The sequence below is a fragment of the Eurosta solidaginis genome, chromosome 1, assembly GCF_040869045.1.
Source record: "Eurosta solidaginis isolate ZX-2024a chromosome 1, ASM4086904v1, whole genome shotgun sequence".
NCBI classification, from domain to species: domain Eukaryota; kingdom Metazoa; phylum Arthropoda; class Insecta; order Diptera; family Tephritidae; genus Eurosta; species Eurosta solidaginis.
In genome coordinates this window covers 96,034,139-96,053,307 of record NC_090319.1, presented here as the reverse complement: position 1 = coordinate 96,053,307, position 19,169 = coordinate 96,034,139, and the positions used below count along the sequence as shown (strand labels likewise).

Below are 19,169 nucleotides of genomic sequence, written 5' to 3'. Positions count from 1 at the left end.
TTGACGTGGCTTAAGACGACACCCAAAACCCACCAAAAATATAGCAAGTGTAAACAAAGGATAATTTACTTACAGAATGTGATAGTTATGTAGATTCGTTTGCACTCCATCGCTGAAAGGCCTTCCATGATGATGCAGGATCTATGATTCTATGTCAATTGTTGGAGGTTAAAGCTTTGGTTAAATTGAGTGTACTACTTTCATTATGGTTATTGTTTCGGCTTAACAATCCATATTATTGACCCAAACGTAAAATTTGGTTTCTTTTAAATATGTTATTTGCAGTTTTTTTTTTGTTTTTTTTTTTTTTTGTATTTCACTTAATAACTTTTCTTTTCTACAATAAAATTTTTCTTCGTTTCTTCTTTCCTTTTTCTACATGAAATCTATCTTTTCTTTTACTAGCGATTTCACAATATCCTTTTGTTTTGGTTTTATTTGTGAAATGCAAACTAATGAGGAAGCATTTTTGCTATGACTAACGTTAACTTCACTTTCTATGTGTTTCTACATGTGCATATATATTTTTTTCTTTACTTTATTTAATTATTAATGCAACAATTTCTTATCAACATTGTTTTAAAAAAAATCCTTTTTTTTTCTATTCTTGTGTTGATTACATATTCTCTAAGTATGATATTTTAATTCAAAACTTCGTTAATTGACAAACTTATGCATGGAATAATTTTATGCAGTTCATTATTGGTAAATATGTAATGGTAAATATGTAATGATTGAATAAGGAAAATAGAAAATTTCACATAGGAGGCATTACCGCCTTTTCTTTGCCTTTAACTACTGCAGCACTTTTGCTATGCTTTAACTTTGAATTTACTTTCTTCTTATGGTTTTCGATATATATATGTATATACATATATATATATATATATGTCGATATAAATATATTTTTTTCCTTAATGATCAATGCCAAAATTCAAACTTTTTTAAAGTTTTTTTTTCTATTTTTTTGTTCACACTACGGTTTTCATAAACTTTTTCTTAGCTAACTTTTTTATGGTTTTGATGGCCGCTATGTGGCCGGTTTTCCGAAACCCATACCAGTTTTTTGGATTTGATTATTTTCACACTACACTTTGCGAGGTAAAACAACACAAAGTTGATGAGGAATGCTGTATGAGGAATGCTGCATGCCTGGTATGCGGGATTCGCTCTTATGCTTTAAATCTTCCTGGTTCTGTGTAGCTGAGGTCATGTGTTTCTCTATGTGATTTCCGAACAATAAATTTCCTCCAACTAATTGTTCCACACCCACGCCAAGTCGTTAGGGATTTGGCAAGAAATTATTTGCACGCGGCGGACTACAATGTTGGCTGCGGGTGTGGTGGTTTTCCTTAACAATGAGGTTGATAACTTCCAAATGGGCACAATCTCTGTGGATTGCAGAAAATTTATTGAAATCTGCCTGCATGAAAACTATAAAATTTTAACTATTTACCTTGCACGTGCATAGAACACTCCTCGGGTCCGGTTATCTTCCTGTATGGTGTTTGTCGATATTAAGTAAAACGGTTAACTGTAGCGTCGAGCGCCCTTGTATACCCTCGGAAGACAAGACATTTGGCTTCCGTTTTTGACATTTTACATGCCCATTTTTTGCAAGGTTTAGTAGCTCTAAACTTTTGAGCTATTTGTAAGCTCGCGATACTAACTGACAGGGTGACAATCACACGTTTCTTGAATTTTATCGCATGCGACAAAGTTTGATGTGCAAAGGAAGGTAACCAACGCAAAAGTATACATTTTCTTTGATGGACCATTACAATATACGCAGTCATAAGCGCCCTTGTTAGGAATTCATTCGATTCCTCCAGTTCCTCCACATTGGCAATCTCTTTGGGTTGTCCCAGTTTGAATTTTCAAAGTAAGTTTAAAACAATAATGAGCGATAAACACTAGTATTACATACATATGTATGTACATACGAAAAATATGGCACAAAGAGCCCACACTTTTTATACTCAGCTGAGCAGAGCTCACAGAGTATATTGACTTTGTTCGCATAACGGTACCCCGTAACGGCATAAACTAATCGAGATAGATATAGACCTCGATATATCAAAATGATCTGGGCGAAAAAAGAAATTCATTTAGCCTTGTCCGTCCGTCCGTCCGCCTGGCCGTAAACACGATAAATTGAGTAAATTTTGAGGTATCTTAATGAAATTTGGTATGTAGGTTCCTGGGCCCTCATCTCAGATCGCTATTTAAAATGAACGAAATCGGACTAAACCCACGCCCACTTTTTCGATATCGAAAATTTCAAAAAACCGAAAAAGTGCGATAATTCATTACCAAAGACGGATAAAGCGATGAAACTTTGTAGGTGGGTTGACCTTATGGCGCAGAATAGAAAATTAGTAAAAGTTTGGACAATGGGCGTGACACCGCCCACTTTTAAAAGAAGGTAATTTAAAAGTTTTGCAAGCTGTAATTTGGCAGTCGTTGAGGATATCATGATGAAATTTGGCAGGAACCTAACTCCTATCACCATATGTGTGCAAAATAAAAATTTGCGAAATCGGATGACGAACACGCCCACTTAAAAAAAAAAAATTTAAAAGTCAAATTTTAACAAAAAATTTAATATCTTTACAGTATATAAGTAAATTATGTCAACATTCAAGCCACGCCCAGTTTTTATACACAGTCGACCGTCTATCCTTCCGCTCGGCCGCTAACACGATAACTTGAGAAAAATCCATACATCTTTACTAAACTTAGTTCACGTACTTATCTGAACTCACTTTATCTTGGTGATAAAAATGGGCGAAATCCGACTAAGACCACGCCCACTTCTACGATATCGAAAATTTCGAAAAATGTAAAAATGCCATAATTCTATACAAAATATCAAAAAAGGGATGAAAAAAGGGATTGGTTTTTTGACGTAAAATATATCTTTAGCAAAAACATTGTAAAATGGGTGTGACACCTACCATATTAAGTAGAAGAAACTGGAGAAGTTCTGCAGGGCGATATCAAAAGCTCTTGGAATCATGGCAGGAATACTGTACGTGGTATTACATATATAAATAAATTAGCGGTACCCGACAGATCATGTTCTGGGTCACCCTGGTCCACATTTTGATCGATATCTCGAAAACGCCTTCAGATATACAACTTACGGCTACTCCCTTTTAAAATACTCATTAACACCTTTCATTTGATTCCCATATCGTACAAACACATTATTGAGTCACCCCTGGTCCTGCTTTATGGCAATTTCTCGAAAAAGCGTCCACCTATAGAACTACGGCCCACTCCCTTTTAAAATACTCTTTAATACCTTTCATTTGATACCCATATCGTACGACCAAATTCTAGAGTCACCCCTGGTCCACCTATATGGCGATATCTCGGAAAGGCGTCCACCTATAGAACTAAGGCCCACTCCCTTTTAAAATACTCATTAACACCTTGCATTTGATACCCATGTCATACAAACACATTCCAGGGTTACCCTAGGTTCATTTTCCTACATGGTGATTTTCCCTTATTTTGTCTCCAAAGCTCTCAGCTAAATATGTAATGTTCGTTTCCACCCACCCGAACTTAGTCTTCCTTACTTGTTTCTTAATAATACTAGTATTTTTCGTTCATTATTGTTTGAAACTTATTTTATACTCAGTTGAGCAGAGCTCACAGAGGATATTAACTTTGATTGGATAACGGCTGGTTGTACATGTATAGAGGAATCGAGATAGATATAGATTTCCATATATCAAAATCCTCAGTATCGAAAATAAATTTGATTGAGCCATGTCCGTCCGTTAACACGATAACTTGCGTAAATTTTAAGGTATCTTGATGAAATTTGGTATGTAGGTTCCTGGGCACTCATCTCAACACAACGCCCACTTTTTCGATATCGAAAATTTCGAAAAACAGAAAAAGTGCGATAATTCATTACCAAAGACGGATAAAGCGATGAAACTTATTAGGTGAGTTGAACTTATGACGCAGAATATAAAATTAGTAAAATGTTGGACAATGGGCGTGGCACCGCCCACTTTTAAAAGAAGGTAATTTAAAAGTTTGGCAAGCTGTAATTTGGCAGTCGTTGAAGATATCATGATGAAATTTGGCAGGAACGTTACTCCTATTACTATATGTATGCTAAATAAAAATTAGCAAAATCGGAGAACGACCACGCCCACTTATCAAAAAAAAAAAAAAAATTTTGTCAAATTTTAACAAAAAATTTAATATCTTTACAGTATATAAGTAAATTATGTCAACATTCAACCACAGTAATGATATGGTGCAACAAAATACAAAAATAAAAGAAAATTTCAAAATGGGCGTGGCTCCGCCCTTTTTCATTTAATTTGTCTAGGATACTTTTAATGCCAATATGTCGAACAAAAATATAACAATCCTTGTGAAATTTGGTAGGGGCTTAGATTCTAGGACAACTGTTTTCTGTGAAAAAGGGCGAAATCGGTTGAACCCACGCCCAGTTTTTATACACAGTCGACCGTCTGTCCTTCCGCTCGACCGTTAACACGATAACTTGAGTAAACATCGATATATCTTTACTAAACTCAGTTCACGTACTTATCTGAACTCACTTTATATTGGTATAAAAAAGGGCCGAAATCCGACTATGACCACGCCCAATTTTTCGATATCGAAAATTACGAAAAATTAAAAAAATGCCATAATTCTATACCAAATACAAAAAAAAAGATGAAACATGGTAATTGGATTGGTTTATTGACGCAAAATATAACTTTAGAAAAAAAACTTTGTAAAATGGGTGTGACACCTACCATATTAAGTAGAAGAAAATGAAAAAGTTCTGCAGGGCGAAATCAAAAGCCCTTGGAATCTTGGCAGGAATACTGTTCGTGGTATTGCATACATAAATAAATTAGTGGTACCCGACAGATGATGTTCTGGGTCACCCTGGTCCACATTTGGTCGATATCTTGAAAACGCTTCACATATACAACTACCACCACTCCCTTTTAAAACCATCATTAATACCTTTAATTTGATACCAATATCGTACAAACACATTATAGAGTCACCCCTGGTCCACCTTTATTTCGATATCTCGAAAAGGCGTCCACCTATAGAACTAAGGCCCACTCCTTTTTAAAATACTCATTAAAACCTTTCATTTGATACCCTTATCGTACAAACACATTCTAGAGTCCCCCTGGTCCACCTTTATGGCGATATCTCGAAAAGGCGTCCACCTATAGAACTAAGGCCCACTTCCGTTTAAAATACTCATTAACACCTTTCATTTGATACCCATATCGTACAAACAAATTCTAGAGTCACCCCTGGTCCACCTTTATGGCGATATCTCGAAAAGGCGTCCACCCATAGAACTAAGTTCACTCCCTTTTAAAATACTCATTAACACCTTTCATTTGATACCCATATCTTACAAACACATTCTAGAGTCACCCCTGGACCACCTTTATGGCGATATCTCGAAAAGGCGTCCACCTATAGAACTAAGACCCACTTCCTTTTAAAATAATCATTAACACCTTTCATTTGATACCCATATCGTACAACCAAATTCTAGAGTCACCCCTGGTTCACCTATATGGCGATATCTCGAAAAGGTGTCTACCTATAGAACTAAGGCCCACTCCCTTTTAAAATACTCATTAACACCTTTCATTTGATACCCATATCGTACAACCAAATTCTAGAGTCACCCCTGGTCCACCTTTATGGCGATATCTCGAAAAGGCGTCCACCTATAGAACTAAGTCCTACTTCCTTTTAAAATACTTATTAACACCTTTCATTTGATACCCATATCGTACAACTAAATTCTAGAGTCACCCCTGGTCCACCTATATGGCGATATCTCGAAAAGGCGTCCACCTATAGAACTAAGTCCTACTTCCTTTGAAAATATTCATTAACACCTTTCATTTGATACCCATATCGTACAACCAAATTCTAGAGTCACCCCTGGTCCACCTATATGGCGATATCTCGAAAAGGCGTCCACCTATAGAACTAAGTCCTACTTCCTTTTAAAATACTCATTAACACCTTTCATTTGATACCCATATCATACAACCAAATTCTAGAGTCACCCCTGGTCCACCTATATGGCGATATCTCGAAAAGGCGTCCACCTATAGAACTAAGTCCTACTTCCTTTGAAAATATTCATTAACACCTTTCATTTGATACCCATATCGTACAACCAAATTCTAGAGTCACCCCTGGTCCACCTATATGGCGATATCTCGAAAAGGCGTCCACCTATAGAACTAAGGCCCACTTCCGTTTAAAATACTCATTAACACCTTTCATTTGATACCCATATCGTACAAACAAATTCTAGAGTCACCCCTGGTCCACCTTTATGGCGATATCTTGAAAAGGCATCCACCTATAGAACTAAGGCCTACTACCTTTTAAAATACTTATTAACACCTTTCATTTGATACCCATATCGTACAACTAAATTCTAGAGTCACCCCTGGTCCACCTATATGGCGATATCTCGAAAAGGCGTCCACCTATAGAACTAAGTCCTACTTCCTTTGAAAATATTCATTAACACCTTTCATTTGATACCCATATCGTACAACCAAATTCTAGAGTCACCCCTGGTCCACCTATATGGCGATATCTCGAAAAGGCGTCCACCTATAGAACTAAGTCCTACTTCCTTTGAAAATATTCATTAACACCTTTCATTTGATACCCATATCGTACAACCAAATTCTAGAGTCACCCCTGGTCCACCTATATGGCGATATCTCGAAAAGGCGTCCACCTATAGAACTAAGTCCTACTTCCTTTGAAAATATTCATTAACACCTTTCATTTGATACCCATATCGTACAACCAAATTCTAGAGTCACCCCTGGTCCACCTATATGGCGATATCTCGAAAAGGCGTCCACCTATAGAACTAAGTCCTACTTCCTTTTAAAATACTCATTAACACCTTTCATTTGATACCCATATCATACAACCAAATTCTAGAGTCACCCCTGGTCCACCTATATGGCGATATCTCGAAAAGGCGTCCACCTATAGAACTAAGTCCTACTTCCTTTGAAAATATTCATTAACACCTTTCATTTGATACCCATATCGTACAACCAAATTCTAGAGTCACCCCTGGTCCACCTATATGGCGATATCTCGAAAAGGCGTCCACCTATAGAACTAAGTCCTACTTCCTTTTAAAATACTCATTAACACCTTTCATTTGATACCCATATCGTACAACCAAATTCTAGAGTCACCCCTGGTCCACCTATATGGCGATATCTCGAAAAGGCGTCCACCTATAGAACTAAGTCCTACTTCCTTTGAAAATATTCATTAACACCTTTCATTTGATACCCATATCGTACAACCAAATTCTAGAGTCACCCCTGGTCCACCTATATGGCGATATCTCGAAAAGGCGTCCACCTATAGAACTAAGTCCTACTTCCTTTTAAAATACTCATTAACACCTTTCATTTGATACCCATATCGTACAACCAAATTCTAGAGTCACCCCTGGTCCACCTATATGGCGATATCTCGAAAAGGCGTCCACCTATAGAACTAAGTCCTACTTCCTTTGAAAATATTCATTAACACCTTTCATTTGATACCCATATCGTACAACCAAATTCTAGAGTCACCCCTGGTCCACCTATATGGCGATATCTCGAAAAGGCGTCCACCTATAGAACTAAGTCCTACTTCCTTTTAAAATACTCATTAACACCTTTCATTTGATACCCATATCGTACAACCAAATTCTAGAGTCACCCCTGGTCCACCTATATGGCGATATCTCGAAAAGGCGTCCACCTATAGAACTAAGTCCTACTTCCTTTGAAAATATTCATTAACACCTTTCATTTGATACCCATATCGTACAACCAAATTCTAGAGTCACCCCTGGTCCACCTATATGGCGATATCTCGAAAAGGCGTCCACCTATAGAACTAAGTCCTACTTCCTTTTAAAATACTCATTAACACCTTTCATTTGATACCCATATCGTACAACCAAATTCTAGAGTCACCCCTGGTCCACCTATATGGCGATATCTCGAAAAGGCGTCCACCTATAGAACTAAGTCCTACTTCCTTTGAAAATATTCATTAACACCTTTCATTTGATACCCATATCGTACAACCAAATTCTAGAGTCACCCCTGGTCCACCTATATGGCGATATCTCGAAAAGGCGTCCACCTATAGAACTAAGTCCTACTTCCTTTTAAAATACTCATTAACACCTTTCATTTGATACCCATATCATACAACCAAATTCTAGAGTCACCCCTGGTCCACCTATATGGCGATATCTCGAAAAGGCGTCCACCTATAGAACTAAGTCCTACTTCCTTTGAAAATATTCATTAACACCTTTCATTTGATACCCATATCGTACAACCAAATTCTAGAGTCACCCCTGGTCCACCTATATGGCGATATCTCGAAAAGGCGTCCACCTATAGAACTAAGTCCTACTTCCTTTTAAAATACTCATTAACACCTTTCATTTGATACCCATATCGTACAACCAAATTCTAGAGTCACCCCTGGTCCACCTATATGGCGATATCTCGAAAAGGCGTCCACCTATAGAACTAAGTCCTACTTCCTTTGAAAATATTCATTAGCACCTTTCATTTGATACCCATATCATACAACCAAATTCTAGAGTCACCCCTGGTCCACCTATATGGCGATATCTCGAAAAGGCGTCCACCTATAGAACTAAGTCCTACTTCCTTTGAAAATATTCATTAACACCTTTCATTTGATACCCATATCGTACAACCAAATTCTAGAGTCACCCCTGGTCCACCTATATGGCGATATCTCGAAAAGGCGTCCACCTATAGAACTAAGTCCTACTTCCTTTTAAAATACTCATTAACACCTTTCATTTGATACCCATATCGTACAACCAAATTCTAGAGTCACCCCTGGTCCACCTATATGGCGATATCTCGAAAAGGCGTCCACCTATAGAACTAAGTCCTACTTCCTTTTAAAATACTCATTAACACCTTTCATTTGATACCCATATCGTACAACCAAATTCTAGAGTCACCCCTGGTCCACCTATATGGCGATATCTCGAAAAGGCGTCCACCTATAGAACTAAGTCCTACTTCCTTTGAAAATATTCATTAACACCTTTCATTTGATACCCATATCGTACAACCAAATTCTAGAGTCACCCCTGGTCCACCTATATGGCGATATCTCGAAAAGGCGTCCACCTATAGAACTAAGTCCTACTTCCTTTTAAAATACTCATTAACACCTTTCATTTGATACCCATATCATACAACCAAATTCTAGAGTCACCCCTGGTCCACCTATATGGCGATATCTCGAAAAGGCGTCCACCTATAGAACTAAGTCCTACTCCCTTTTAAAATATTCATTAACACCTTTCATTTGATACCCATATCATACAACCCAATTCTAGAGTCACCCCTGGTCCACCTATATGGCGATATCTCGAAAAGGCGTCCACCTATAGAACTAAGGCCCACTCCCTTTTAAAATATTCATTAACACCTTTCATTTGATACCCATATCGTACAACCAAATTCTAGAGTCACCCCTGGTCCACCTATATGGCGATATCTCGAAAAGGCGTCCACCTATAGAACTAAGTCCTACTTCCTTTTAAAATACTCATTAACACCTTTCATTTGATACCCATATCGTACAACCAAATTCTAGAGTCATCCCTGGTCCACCTTTATGGCGATATCTTGAAAAGGCGTCCACCTATAGAACTAAGTCCTACTTCCTTTTAAAATACTTATTAACACCTTTCATTTGATACCCATATCGTACAACTAAATTCTAGAGTCACCCCTGGTCCACCTATATGGCGATATCTCGAAAAGGCGTCCACCTATAGAACTAAGTCCTACTTCCTTTGAAAATACTCATTAACACCTTTCATTTGATACCCATATCGTACAACCAAATTCTAGAGTCACCCCTGGTCCACCTTTATGGCGATATCTCGAAAAGGCGTCCACCTATAGAACTAAGTCCTACTTCCTTTTAAAATACTCATTAACACCTTTCATTTGATACCCATATCGTACAACCAAATTCTAGAGTCACCCCTGGTCCACCTATATGGCGATATCTCGAAAAGGCGTCCACCTATAGAACTAAGTCCTACTTCCTTTTAAAATACTCATTAACACCTTTCATTTGATACCCATATCGTACGACCAAATTCTAGAGTCACCCCTGGTCCACCTATATGGCGATATCTCGGAAAGGCGTCCACCTATAGAACTAAGGCCCACTCCCTTTTAAAATACTCATTAACACCTTGCATTTGATACCCATGTCATACAAACACATTCCAGGGTTACGCTAGGTTCATTTTCCTACATAGTGATTTTCCCTTATTTTGCCTCCATAGCTCTCAGCTGAGCATCTAATGTTCGGTTACACCCGAACTTAGCCTTCCTTACTTGTTAAAATTATTTTTAACTTTTTAGTTCGATATTATTTAAAAGTGTGTTTTTAGTTTTTTTAAACTATATACATACATATTAGAATGGGTTAGCCCCAATACAAAAAAAGAAAAGTTGCTAATGTCCGCCCCTAAATTTGAAGATTGTGTTGAGAGGGTTTCGGAAATTTTTTTTTAAATTTTTTTTGTTCCTTCGAAATATAGCCGAAACGGGTTTTTCGTTGTAACTTGGTTATTTGACGTCCGATTTTTAAAGTCCTTGAGAAGCTTCACATTTCCGTTTAATGTCCTTTTAAGCTATGAAGTCGTTTTCACACGATTAGGTCAGCTAACAAAATTTTACCCCCCCTAATGTATGTTTCTTTCCTTACCAAACGAAAGTACTTAAAAATTCAAGAAAATGTTGCTTTGAAACTACAACGAAAAAACCGTTTCGGCTGTATTTCGAAGGATCAAAAAAACAAAACAAATTTTTCCGAAACCCTCTCAACATAATCTTCAAATTTAGGGGCGGACATTAGCAACTTTTTTTTCGACCCAGTCTAATACATATGTTCTAACATATTTAAAATTCAAATGCCGTCAGATAGTTGGTTTTGCAGTTGGTAGATAGATGGTTATGCAAAGGCATCGAAGATATTATCTTTTGCTGCAAATGCTACAAAAATCAAAATTTGAATATTTCTGATTATTTTCTATTATTCGTAAGTTATTCAAAGTCATTTTTTACATTGACAATAAAATCCGAAACACCTAGCAAAACCGACTTGATTTTTCACTACATTAAGCATCCAATAAAGAAATAATGAGATTATATAATTTTGAAATTTTGTATGGAAGATTGAGTTCAATAAAAACTTGAATGTAGAAAACCTGACTTATTATTTCATTAAGCCTCAGCATTAAACACATAGGCACATAGTCATAGACAAGATGGAATAGGTTTTAAATTTAGTTGTAGCTTTTATGACAGAGAGCTTATAGGAAATTGTGTCGAAAAGCTGAAACTTAATTTATAACCTATTTTAATTGTAACAAATTTTGGGAAATTCCTGATAGTTATACACCCTCTGCTAACGTTCGAATCCCTGAACTGTCGAATAAATAACTCCAATATTCAGTATTTATTTATTTAATATAGTAATCTTTGAAATACAGACTACATAGCGAATTAGATAAATTTACATTACAGAATAGTGTACAGAAGATTTAAGGAATCCTGTTTTGTCATCGTAAAATCAATGACAGTAGTTTGTGACAAAATACTAAATTCTCTCAAAGAGCGCACCAAAGGTGCATTTCCAGCAAATGTCGTTTTTTACTTTGGGTAGATAAAATGGATAAGATACAGGAAGGTTACGTCTAGGGACATTGAAACATATTTTATGCAAGAGATATGGGCAATCAACGCTGCCTTGAATCATGTTAAACGTAAACGTTAAGGACATGATAGATCTACGGCTTTCCAGAGATTGCAAGTTTATCAGTTGAAGACGAGCTGTGTAGGCCGGAACCGGGTTTTCAAAATACAGAAAACGTAAGGCAAATTTAAGGAAAACCTTTTGTACACGCTCAATCCTCTTAATCGGAAGTTGATTATAGGGCCTCCACACGAAGACAGCATACTCAAGATGCGAGCGCACAAAGCTTGTAAATAAAAGTTTCAAGGTATATGGGTCTGAGAAATTAGTGCTGTTACTACGTACAAACCCCAGAACTGAGTATGCTTTCGCGATAATGAAATTAATGTGGCTGTTGAAAGAGAGTTTTGTGTCAAATATGACTCCTAAGTCTTTAACTTCATTAACATTTAGCAGAGTAACATTTGAAATGCTATAAGACGTACTACGTACATTCAAAATTTTCGCAAAGGTCATTTTGAAACACTTCTTTATATTTAAAGATAAATGTGATTTACTACACCATAGATAAAGAGCATTAACATCCTGCTGCAGCCTTGCTTCATCGAGAGAATCTTTGACTACAGCAAATAACTTAAGATCGTCTGCATAAAGCAAACACTTGGCGAATGAAAACCAACTTCCAATGTCATTAATAAATAAGACAAACAGTAGAGGTCCAAGAACGCTTCCTTGCGGTACGCCTGAAGTGGCCACGATAGATTCAGAACACATGCCGTCAATAGTAACAACACAGCGTCTATTCGATAAATAGGATTTGATCCATTCCAAGAAGTAGGAATGAAAACCTAAACAAGCCAGTTTTTTAACTAGAATTTTATGCGAGACTTTATCGAAAGCTTTTGAAAAGTCTGTGTATATACAATCTACTTGATGACCATCAGAAAACGCTGTTATGCATAGTCACTAGAGTCGCTAAGTTCGAAACTGTAGACCTTCCGGGAACAAAGCCATGTTGGTTATGAGATATAATGGACTTTGTAGCAAAATAAAGCATCTCTTTTACTACACACTCAAAAAGTTTAGATATAGTTGAAAGTTTTGATATGGGCCGATAGTTTCTAACATCATTTTTCTTACCACTTTTTAGAATGGGAGTTAAAGTGGGGGTAAGTGACTTTCCAGTCATCAATGAAGCTACCAGACGCCAGCGACTTGTTAAACAAGATTTTCAAAGGCTCAACAAAAGCTGGACAACATTTAAAGAGGGCCGCAGACAGACCATCGACATCAATTTCCGAAGAGGGCTTTAGCAACGATAGCCCGTTGGAGATATCTTCAGAAGAAAGTGTGAGGGAACCGAAGTTGAGGCACGTGGTTTCGTCAGAAGAAAAGCTTAGTAAAGCATCGATATCATCCGATACGAAGTTGGACATAAAAAAATCAGCGAAGAGGTCAACCACATCTTTAGGAACCTCCGCGAAATTATCATCTAAGAAAACCGATTTAGGGATGTTTGAACACGATCTCTTGGATTTGATATAACTCCAAAAGAATTTAGGATTATATTTAATGCTGGGCTCAGCAGATCGAGTGTAATTTTTTCGAAGATGTTTATCTACCCTTGTGAATTCTTTTGAGTACCGTTGATACAAAAAAATTCTGGCATTTAGATTTCAGAATTTTTTATAATATTTATTTCTAAGATTTTTTAGTTTTTTTAAACCTTTCGTGTACCAAGGCACTCTGTATGGCTTTTTTTTTTTTAAAGGTACATACTTCAAACAAAGCTCATTTGCAGCTTTCTTGAATTTCAGAAAAGAGTTAGACGTTGACATGTCAGATAAGAGGGAATCCCAATTAATCTCAAGCAACGAGCTATTTAAACTTAGAAAGTCACATTTTGAGAAATTAAATACGATTTTATCATTATTGGCTTCACAAATAGGCAAATAATTATAGTAATCAATGCTTACAACTAAGGGAACATGATGTTTGTCACACGGAATTATAGGAGATAAAAATGGTCTTTGTTTAGACTACTTTGGCAGTAGTGCAATTATACTTCACTTCACAAACAATGCGTGTTTAAATCAAACTGATTAGTTATCCCTCAGCTTGCGCTGCTTTTATACTCTCTGTTGCTTCGTTCGCATATTTCTCCTAAAGTCTAGACTTTTCAACTTCTAGAACAGTTGTATGTCCTGTTTGGTTATATATTTATATGCGTGTGAGAGTGTGAGCAACAACTTCTGCTCTTAGCTTATGACTACATATGGGTATGTGAGATTATTTCTTTGCTTTAAGCTGCTGGTTATGTGTGTGAAACATTCTTCGACGCCTTCATGTATGTGTGTAAATGGCTTACTTTGATGTGTTCATGTACAGAAGTGTAGCTGCTTGCCTTATTGTTGTGCATTTATTTAGTAGCAGCATAGTTATGTATAGAACTGTTAATATTCGACACATTATTTTGACTATGCGCCATGCCGTTTTGACAAATTTTAAAACTAATCCTGTGTTAAAAAGATAACTTGCCGTTCGGCAAGTGGGCCTTATACGGTGTGCTAAATTAAGTTGAGTCACACCATCAGCTCTGATAGGATCAGGAAAAACTTCATCGAGCTTTTTAAAATCTATAGGGTTTTTTTTTTATTTACAGATCTATGTACAATTATCGCTTTTCTGTATTGCGAAATTTTCTCAAAACATTTCAATCTCTTTTCAGTCCGGTCTGCCATTTGCGGAAGTGCTTTGTAAAAATCGTTATGTCGGACGCACATTTATTCAGCCATCGACGCGTTTGCGCAAACTGGGTGTGGCCAAAAAATTTGGTGCACTCTCCGAAAATGTAGCTGGCAAGCGGCTTGTTCTCATAGACGATTCCATTGTGCGTGGCAATACCATCGGACCGATTATCAAGCTCTTGCGCGACGCTGGTGCAGCACAGGTGCACATTCGAATTGCCAGCCCACCATTGCAGTATCCCTGCTATATGGGAATTAATATACCAACACGTGAAGAACTTATCGCTAACAAATTGAATCCGGACCAATTGGCGCGTCATGTTGGGGCTGATAGTTTGGAGTATTTAAGCGTAGAGGGGCTAGTGAAAGCGGTGGAAATGAATAGGCGAAATGTGAGTCCACTTAAAAGTGGTCATTGTACAGCCTGTTTGACTGGCGAATATCCCGGCGGGCTTCCGGAAGATTTAAGCTGGTAATATCATTGTGGATACGACAAGTGTGATATCTTCAGCGTAGATGTCAAAATAACAACTAGATTGGATCACTCGATTTTTAAGGTTACTATCGTGGTCTCTCCTGCATGTCTTTCTAACACCCGCTAATGATAGCCAACCATACGCACCGTCATATTGAACATCCTGTCAAAACATCTTGAACATCCTGTCAGGCAGTTGACGGATAAGATTTCACACGTGTTTTGTACACAAATGGTAGTTTGTCGAATAATTGTAAAACATATTTAACACATATGTATGTACCACCCCAGAGAACTGTTTGACATTAGAGTGTATCTTGGGAAGAGTAGAAAATATCTGCCTAAAAAAAATTACTTCCTTTATATTGATCAGGGCGGATTCTGGTAAAAGAAAGATAACTTGCTAATAATACGACACTCTAATATAAAAACATATTTGTAATGTAATTACGCATGATTCAATCAAAATAGGTTTGCTCGGCTGACACAATTTTTAGTAGTAGAAATAGTAGGCAAACAATTTACAATAATGTACAATACGATACGGACTGAACTGCATAAAGTTTTTCTAAGCGAGGTTGCCCCTCGGCGGTGATTTTGCAAGCACTCCAAGTGTATTTTTGCCATGAAAAACCTCTCAGTGAAAACTCTTCTGCCTTTCAGATGCCCTCCGGAGTCGGCGTAAAAATTGTAAGTCTGAAATCACCCTATCTCGAAATATTTTTCATAAACTCCCCATATCAGGATTTCTTTCAAAGTACCGTATCTAAGAATTCGGTTGAAGAACGCTTTTGAATAAAATTCTGAAGTTCGGCGTTCTTTAAACAAATTCTGAAATAATGACCAAAGAAATTCATCAGTATCATCATTTCACGAAATATTTAGTAAATATCCCGTTGGCATTTACAAAATTATTATCACTACATATTTAAGTACTACAATTTTCGGTGAAGAGAAATGAGCTACTCCCTTTTTTAATTTGGGGTTGTCATCTTTAGAGCACAAACCTCTAGTAATTGATTCATGGTAATTACGTCTATTCCACAAACTGCTTTCTTAATACATATCAGTCCATTTTGTATTAATTATGTTATTCTTCGTACTAAGTTTAAAAGCCAATAAAAGACATTTTTATGTAACTTTTTTTTACATTTCATATTTTATAACATTAAATTGTCGAATAAAATGTTTTTATTGCATTTATGCATCCATTAAGCCACTTGTAGCATAATGGGGTATTTCCACATTTAAAATTTGTATTTTAATATATGTATGTATACAAATGTATGTATATGTTAATATTTTTTGTAAATATTTATATAGTTTACTAAAAAATGTAAGCTCTCACAGAAAAAGATTAAATTACTCGATTATTATGTACTTTAAGATTTTTTTCATTTCTATATGAAACAAGAATAAAAATATGTAAACAAAAACAAAGCCCTTAAATGATGCTGAATGATATAAACAACAAATCAAATTGTATAACCTCCAGTACACAACAATCCCAAAGTAGCCATTAGGCGCTTCAGCGAACACTATTTTTGTTGATACGTTGCAAACGTGTTTCCGTTAATTGAGTGATATAACATTTGTTCTTTGAACGGCGAGTTGAGCCAACCGCCAAATTCTTAAATTTTAAGAAAAGGGCCTCTTAAATTATTCTTCACACTTCATTATAATATTAAGAGGAAAAATTGTATTCATAAACAATACTTTAAAATGTTAAATAACTGTCAGATAGCCCAACAAATACGTTAAGCGAATGTAGCGAAAAAATTTTTGCTCAATAATTTGACAATAATCCCAATCGTTGAGTGGATCAAAAAATACTCAACGGTGTGCTCAGAAAATTATGAAAATTATCCCTCAACGATTCATCAACACTTGTGTTCGCTGAAACCCATTGCTCTTTGCCCATTGTTCGCTGGCTTTCTACGCTGATATTCCCCGTGTTCCAATGGACTGTGATCCAGATCCCGATAAAAATTTAATGCGCAAATGCCACAACATTTTGATCTAGTGTATTTGTATCGAGTTCATTTATATCCTCGTTTATCTTGTCATTTTAATTCGCCTCACTGGAAGAGCTTGACTTACACCCTTCGCTTCGTACAAAGTTATTAGAGCTTCCGGATGAAAAGTCTTCCAAATCGCTGCAACATTCAGCTTTCTCCTCCAAAAGATTATGATTATCGTCCGGGTTCGTAGTACTGAATAACTCCTGTGTAGAATCAATTGAAAAATAATTTACATGTGAGCTGGAATCATGAAATGACCCTATTGTGCGAAAACAAGTTTTGGAGAAAAACGCGTTTACAATTTTTGTTAAGCTTGACTCTGTGTAGCGGCTAGCCGTTGCGAACGAATTTTGTAATTATAATTTAATTAACTTCCCGATAAGCTACAAGCTTGAAACTTGGGATATAGTTCAAAACCCGATGACAATGCAATAATAAGAAAAAAACTCCGATAGGTGGCGCATGGATCGGATTATTTCAAAAAATTGTAATTGTGGTCCGATTTGGCTTTAAATGCAATTTGTGAAAAAACTAAGAAATATAAATTTGTTCCATTGGAAAGAGCGTTAAGTTTCCTAAAAGAATCTCTCAAAAAGTGAAGAACGGTATTTTCGCACAACAGGGTCGTTTCATAATTCCGGGTCACATATTCCCCAAACTACTGGTACTAATATGTACCACTGAAGAAGACTACTGCTACAAATAAATAAACTTTTTATGAAATGTGGTATCAACCTAAGTTTCCTAAATATGTTTTTATATCCCAATAAATCTCTCGTCCACGTACTGCACTTTTCAGCAACTCTCAATAGAAAAAACACGAATCTGAACATAACGGGAAAGTAAAATTGTGCTCTAATTGTGCATATTGCGAAAATCTCAAGAGACCGCATAGTACATTGAATGTTAGACATTAGACATTTTAGGGATGTTTAAACTTTGGTGGTACACATAGGTACCAGTCGCACCGAAAAGGTTAAGTGACGCTGAAGGAAATAAACAACAACTCAAATTATATAGCCTACATGACACTAAAGTAGCAAAATAGCCATTGTTCGCTAAGTTTCTACGCCAATATTCCCCGTGCTCCAATGGAAAGTGATCTAGAACCCGATAAAAATCTAACATGCAAATGAAACAACAAATCGATCCATATACATAGATCGCACTGTTCTTGCATTTGCATCCAAAATTTTTAGCGGGATCTGAATCACTGTCTATTGGAATGCGAGGATTGTTGTTGAGTTCAAGGTAGACGAATAGTGCGGATGTCTTCGCTGCGCTAACCGCCAAATTTGAGTTGCAGAGTTGCGATGGCTATAACGTACATAGAAAAGATGGCGAAAGAGAAGGCGGCATCTAATTCATTACCCACCATATCTTGCACTACAACCTATTCGACCCTGACATCGTCTGCAGGGGCGGTTGTATAATAAATATAAATACATGTCTGAAAATTTTACAAATCTATGTACATTCCTCCTGTTACCTGCTGCCACAGTGGCTACATATCAGTGCATTACTCACTGCAGCAAATGGCAATATTCTTGGCGATTTTAACTGTCATGTTGTTGTGTTAATAGTGCATGCCCCATTCAATGGATGCGATTACTCACAAATTGTCATCAAAGTCTACTAACGAAAGTCCAAGGAAACTAGCAGTTTCAACAGGGGTGGACCATAGGGAAGTTGCTGTGAGAGGCGTAGGTTTCATATTAAAATTGAAAAGATGGTTGGTGTCATGTGGGAACACATGGAATGCGGGCTATACATTACATATATCGGGGTTGATTCTGGACAAGTAAGAGTTTACAGTATCCAGAACGAAGTTGTCTGCTTTTCCAGACTGCAGAGTGTTATGTAGATAATGTTCAAGAGTGTTGTGTCATAAGATCCCGTGTGTGTTGTGTCAAAAGATCCCGTGCCAATCCGAGTGCAGCACTTCATCAGGCCTGCAGTATTTTCCAGTGTGCGCTTTTTAGACAAGACTGGTGATGCGTAGCATATGAGCGCCTGCCAATTGTTTGCTGCTAGCTGCGTTTCTTTATCTTTTTCCAAGCGCTGCCGGCAAGTGACTTG

General features: G+C 36.9%; 1 protein-coding gene and 1 long non-coding RNA gene across 3 annotated transcripts in view; one reads left to right on the top strand and one right to left on the bottom strand.

Annotated features, from left to right (window-relative positions):
* The window catches only part of LOC137236529 (uncharacterized), a 57,356-nt gene extending 55,809 nt beyond the window's left edge, over positions 1 to 1,547 (bottom strand). For both annotated transcript variants that reach the window (XR_010948473.1, XR_010948474.1), the window contains exons 1-3: positions 1,457 to 1,547; positions 1,060 to 1,391; positions 74 to 386 (exon numbers count right to left, since the gene is read on the bottom strand). This is a non-coding gene — a long non-coding RNA (uncharacterized lncRNA). The remainder of the gene's footprint in view (positions 1 to 73; positions 387 to 1,059; positions 1,392 to 1,456) is intronic.
* Prat (Phosphoribosylamidotransferase) overlaps positions 1 to 16,449 on the top strand; it is a 32,481-nt gene extending 16,032 nt beyond the window's left edge. The window contains exon 2 of the mRNA XM_067759247.1: positions 14,576 to 16,449. Within this exon, the coding sequence (XP_067615348.1) occupies positions 14,576 to 15,070 (495 nt within the window). The 3' untranslated portion in view covers positions 15,071 to 16,449. The remainder of the gene's footprint in view (positions 1 to 14,575) is intronic.
* The last annotated feature ends 2,720 nt before the right edge of the window (positions 16,450 to 19,169 follow it).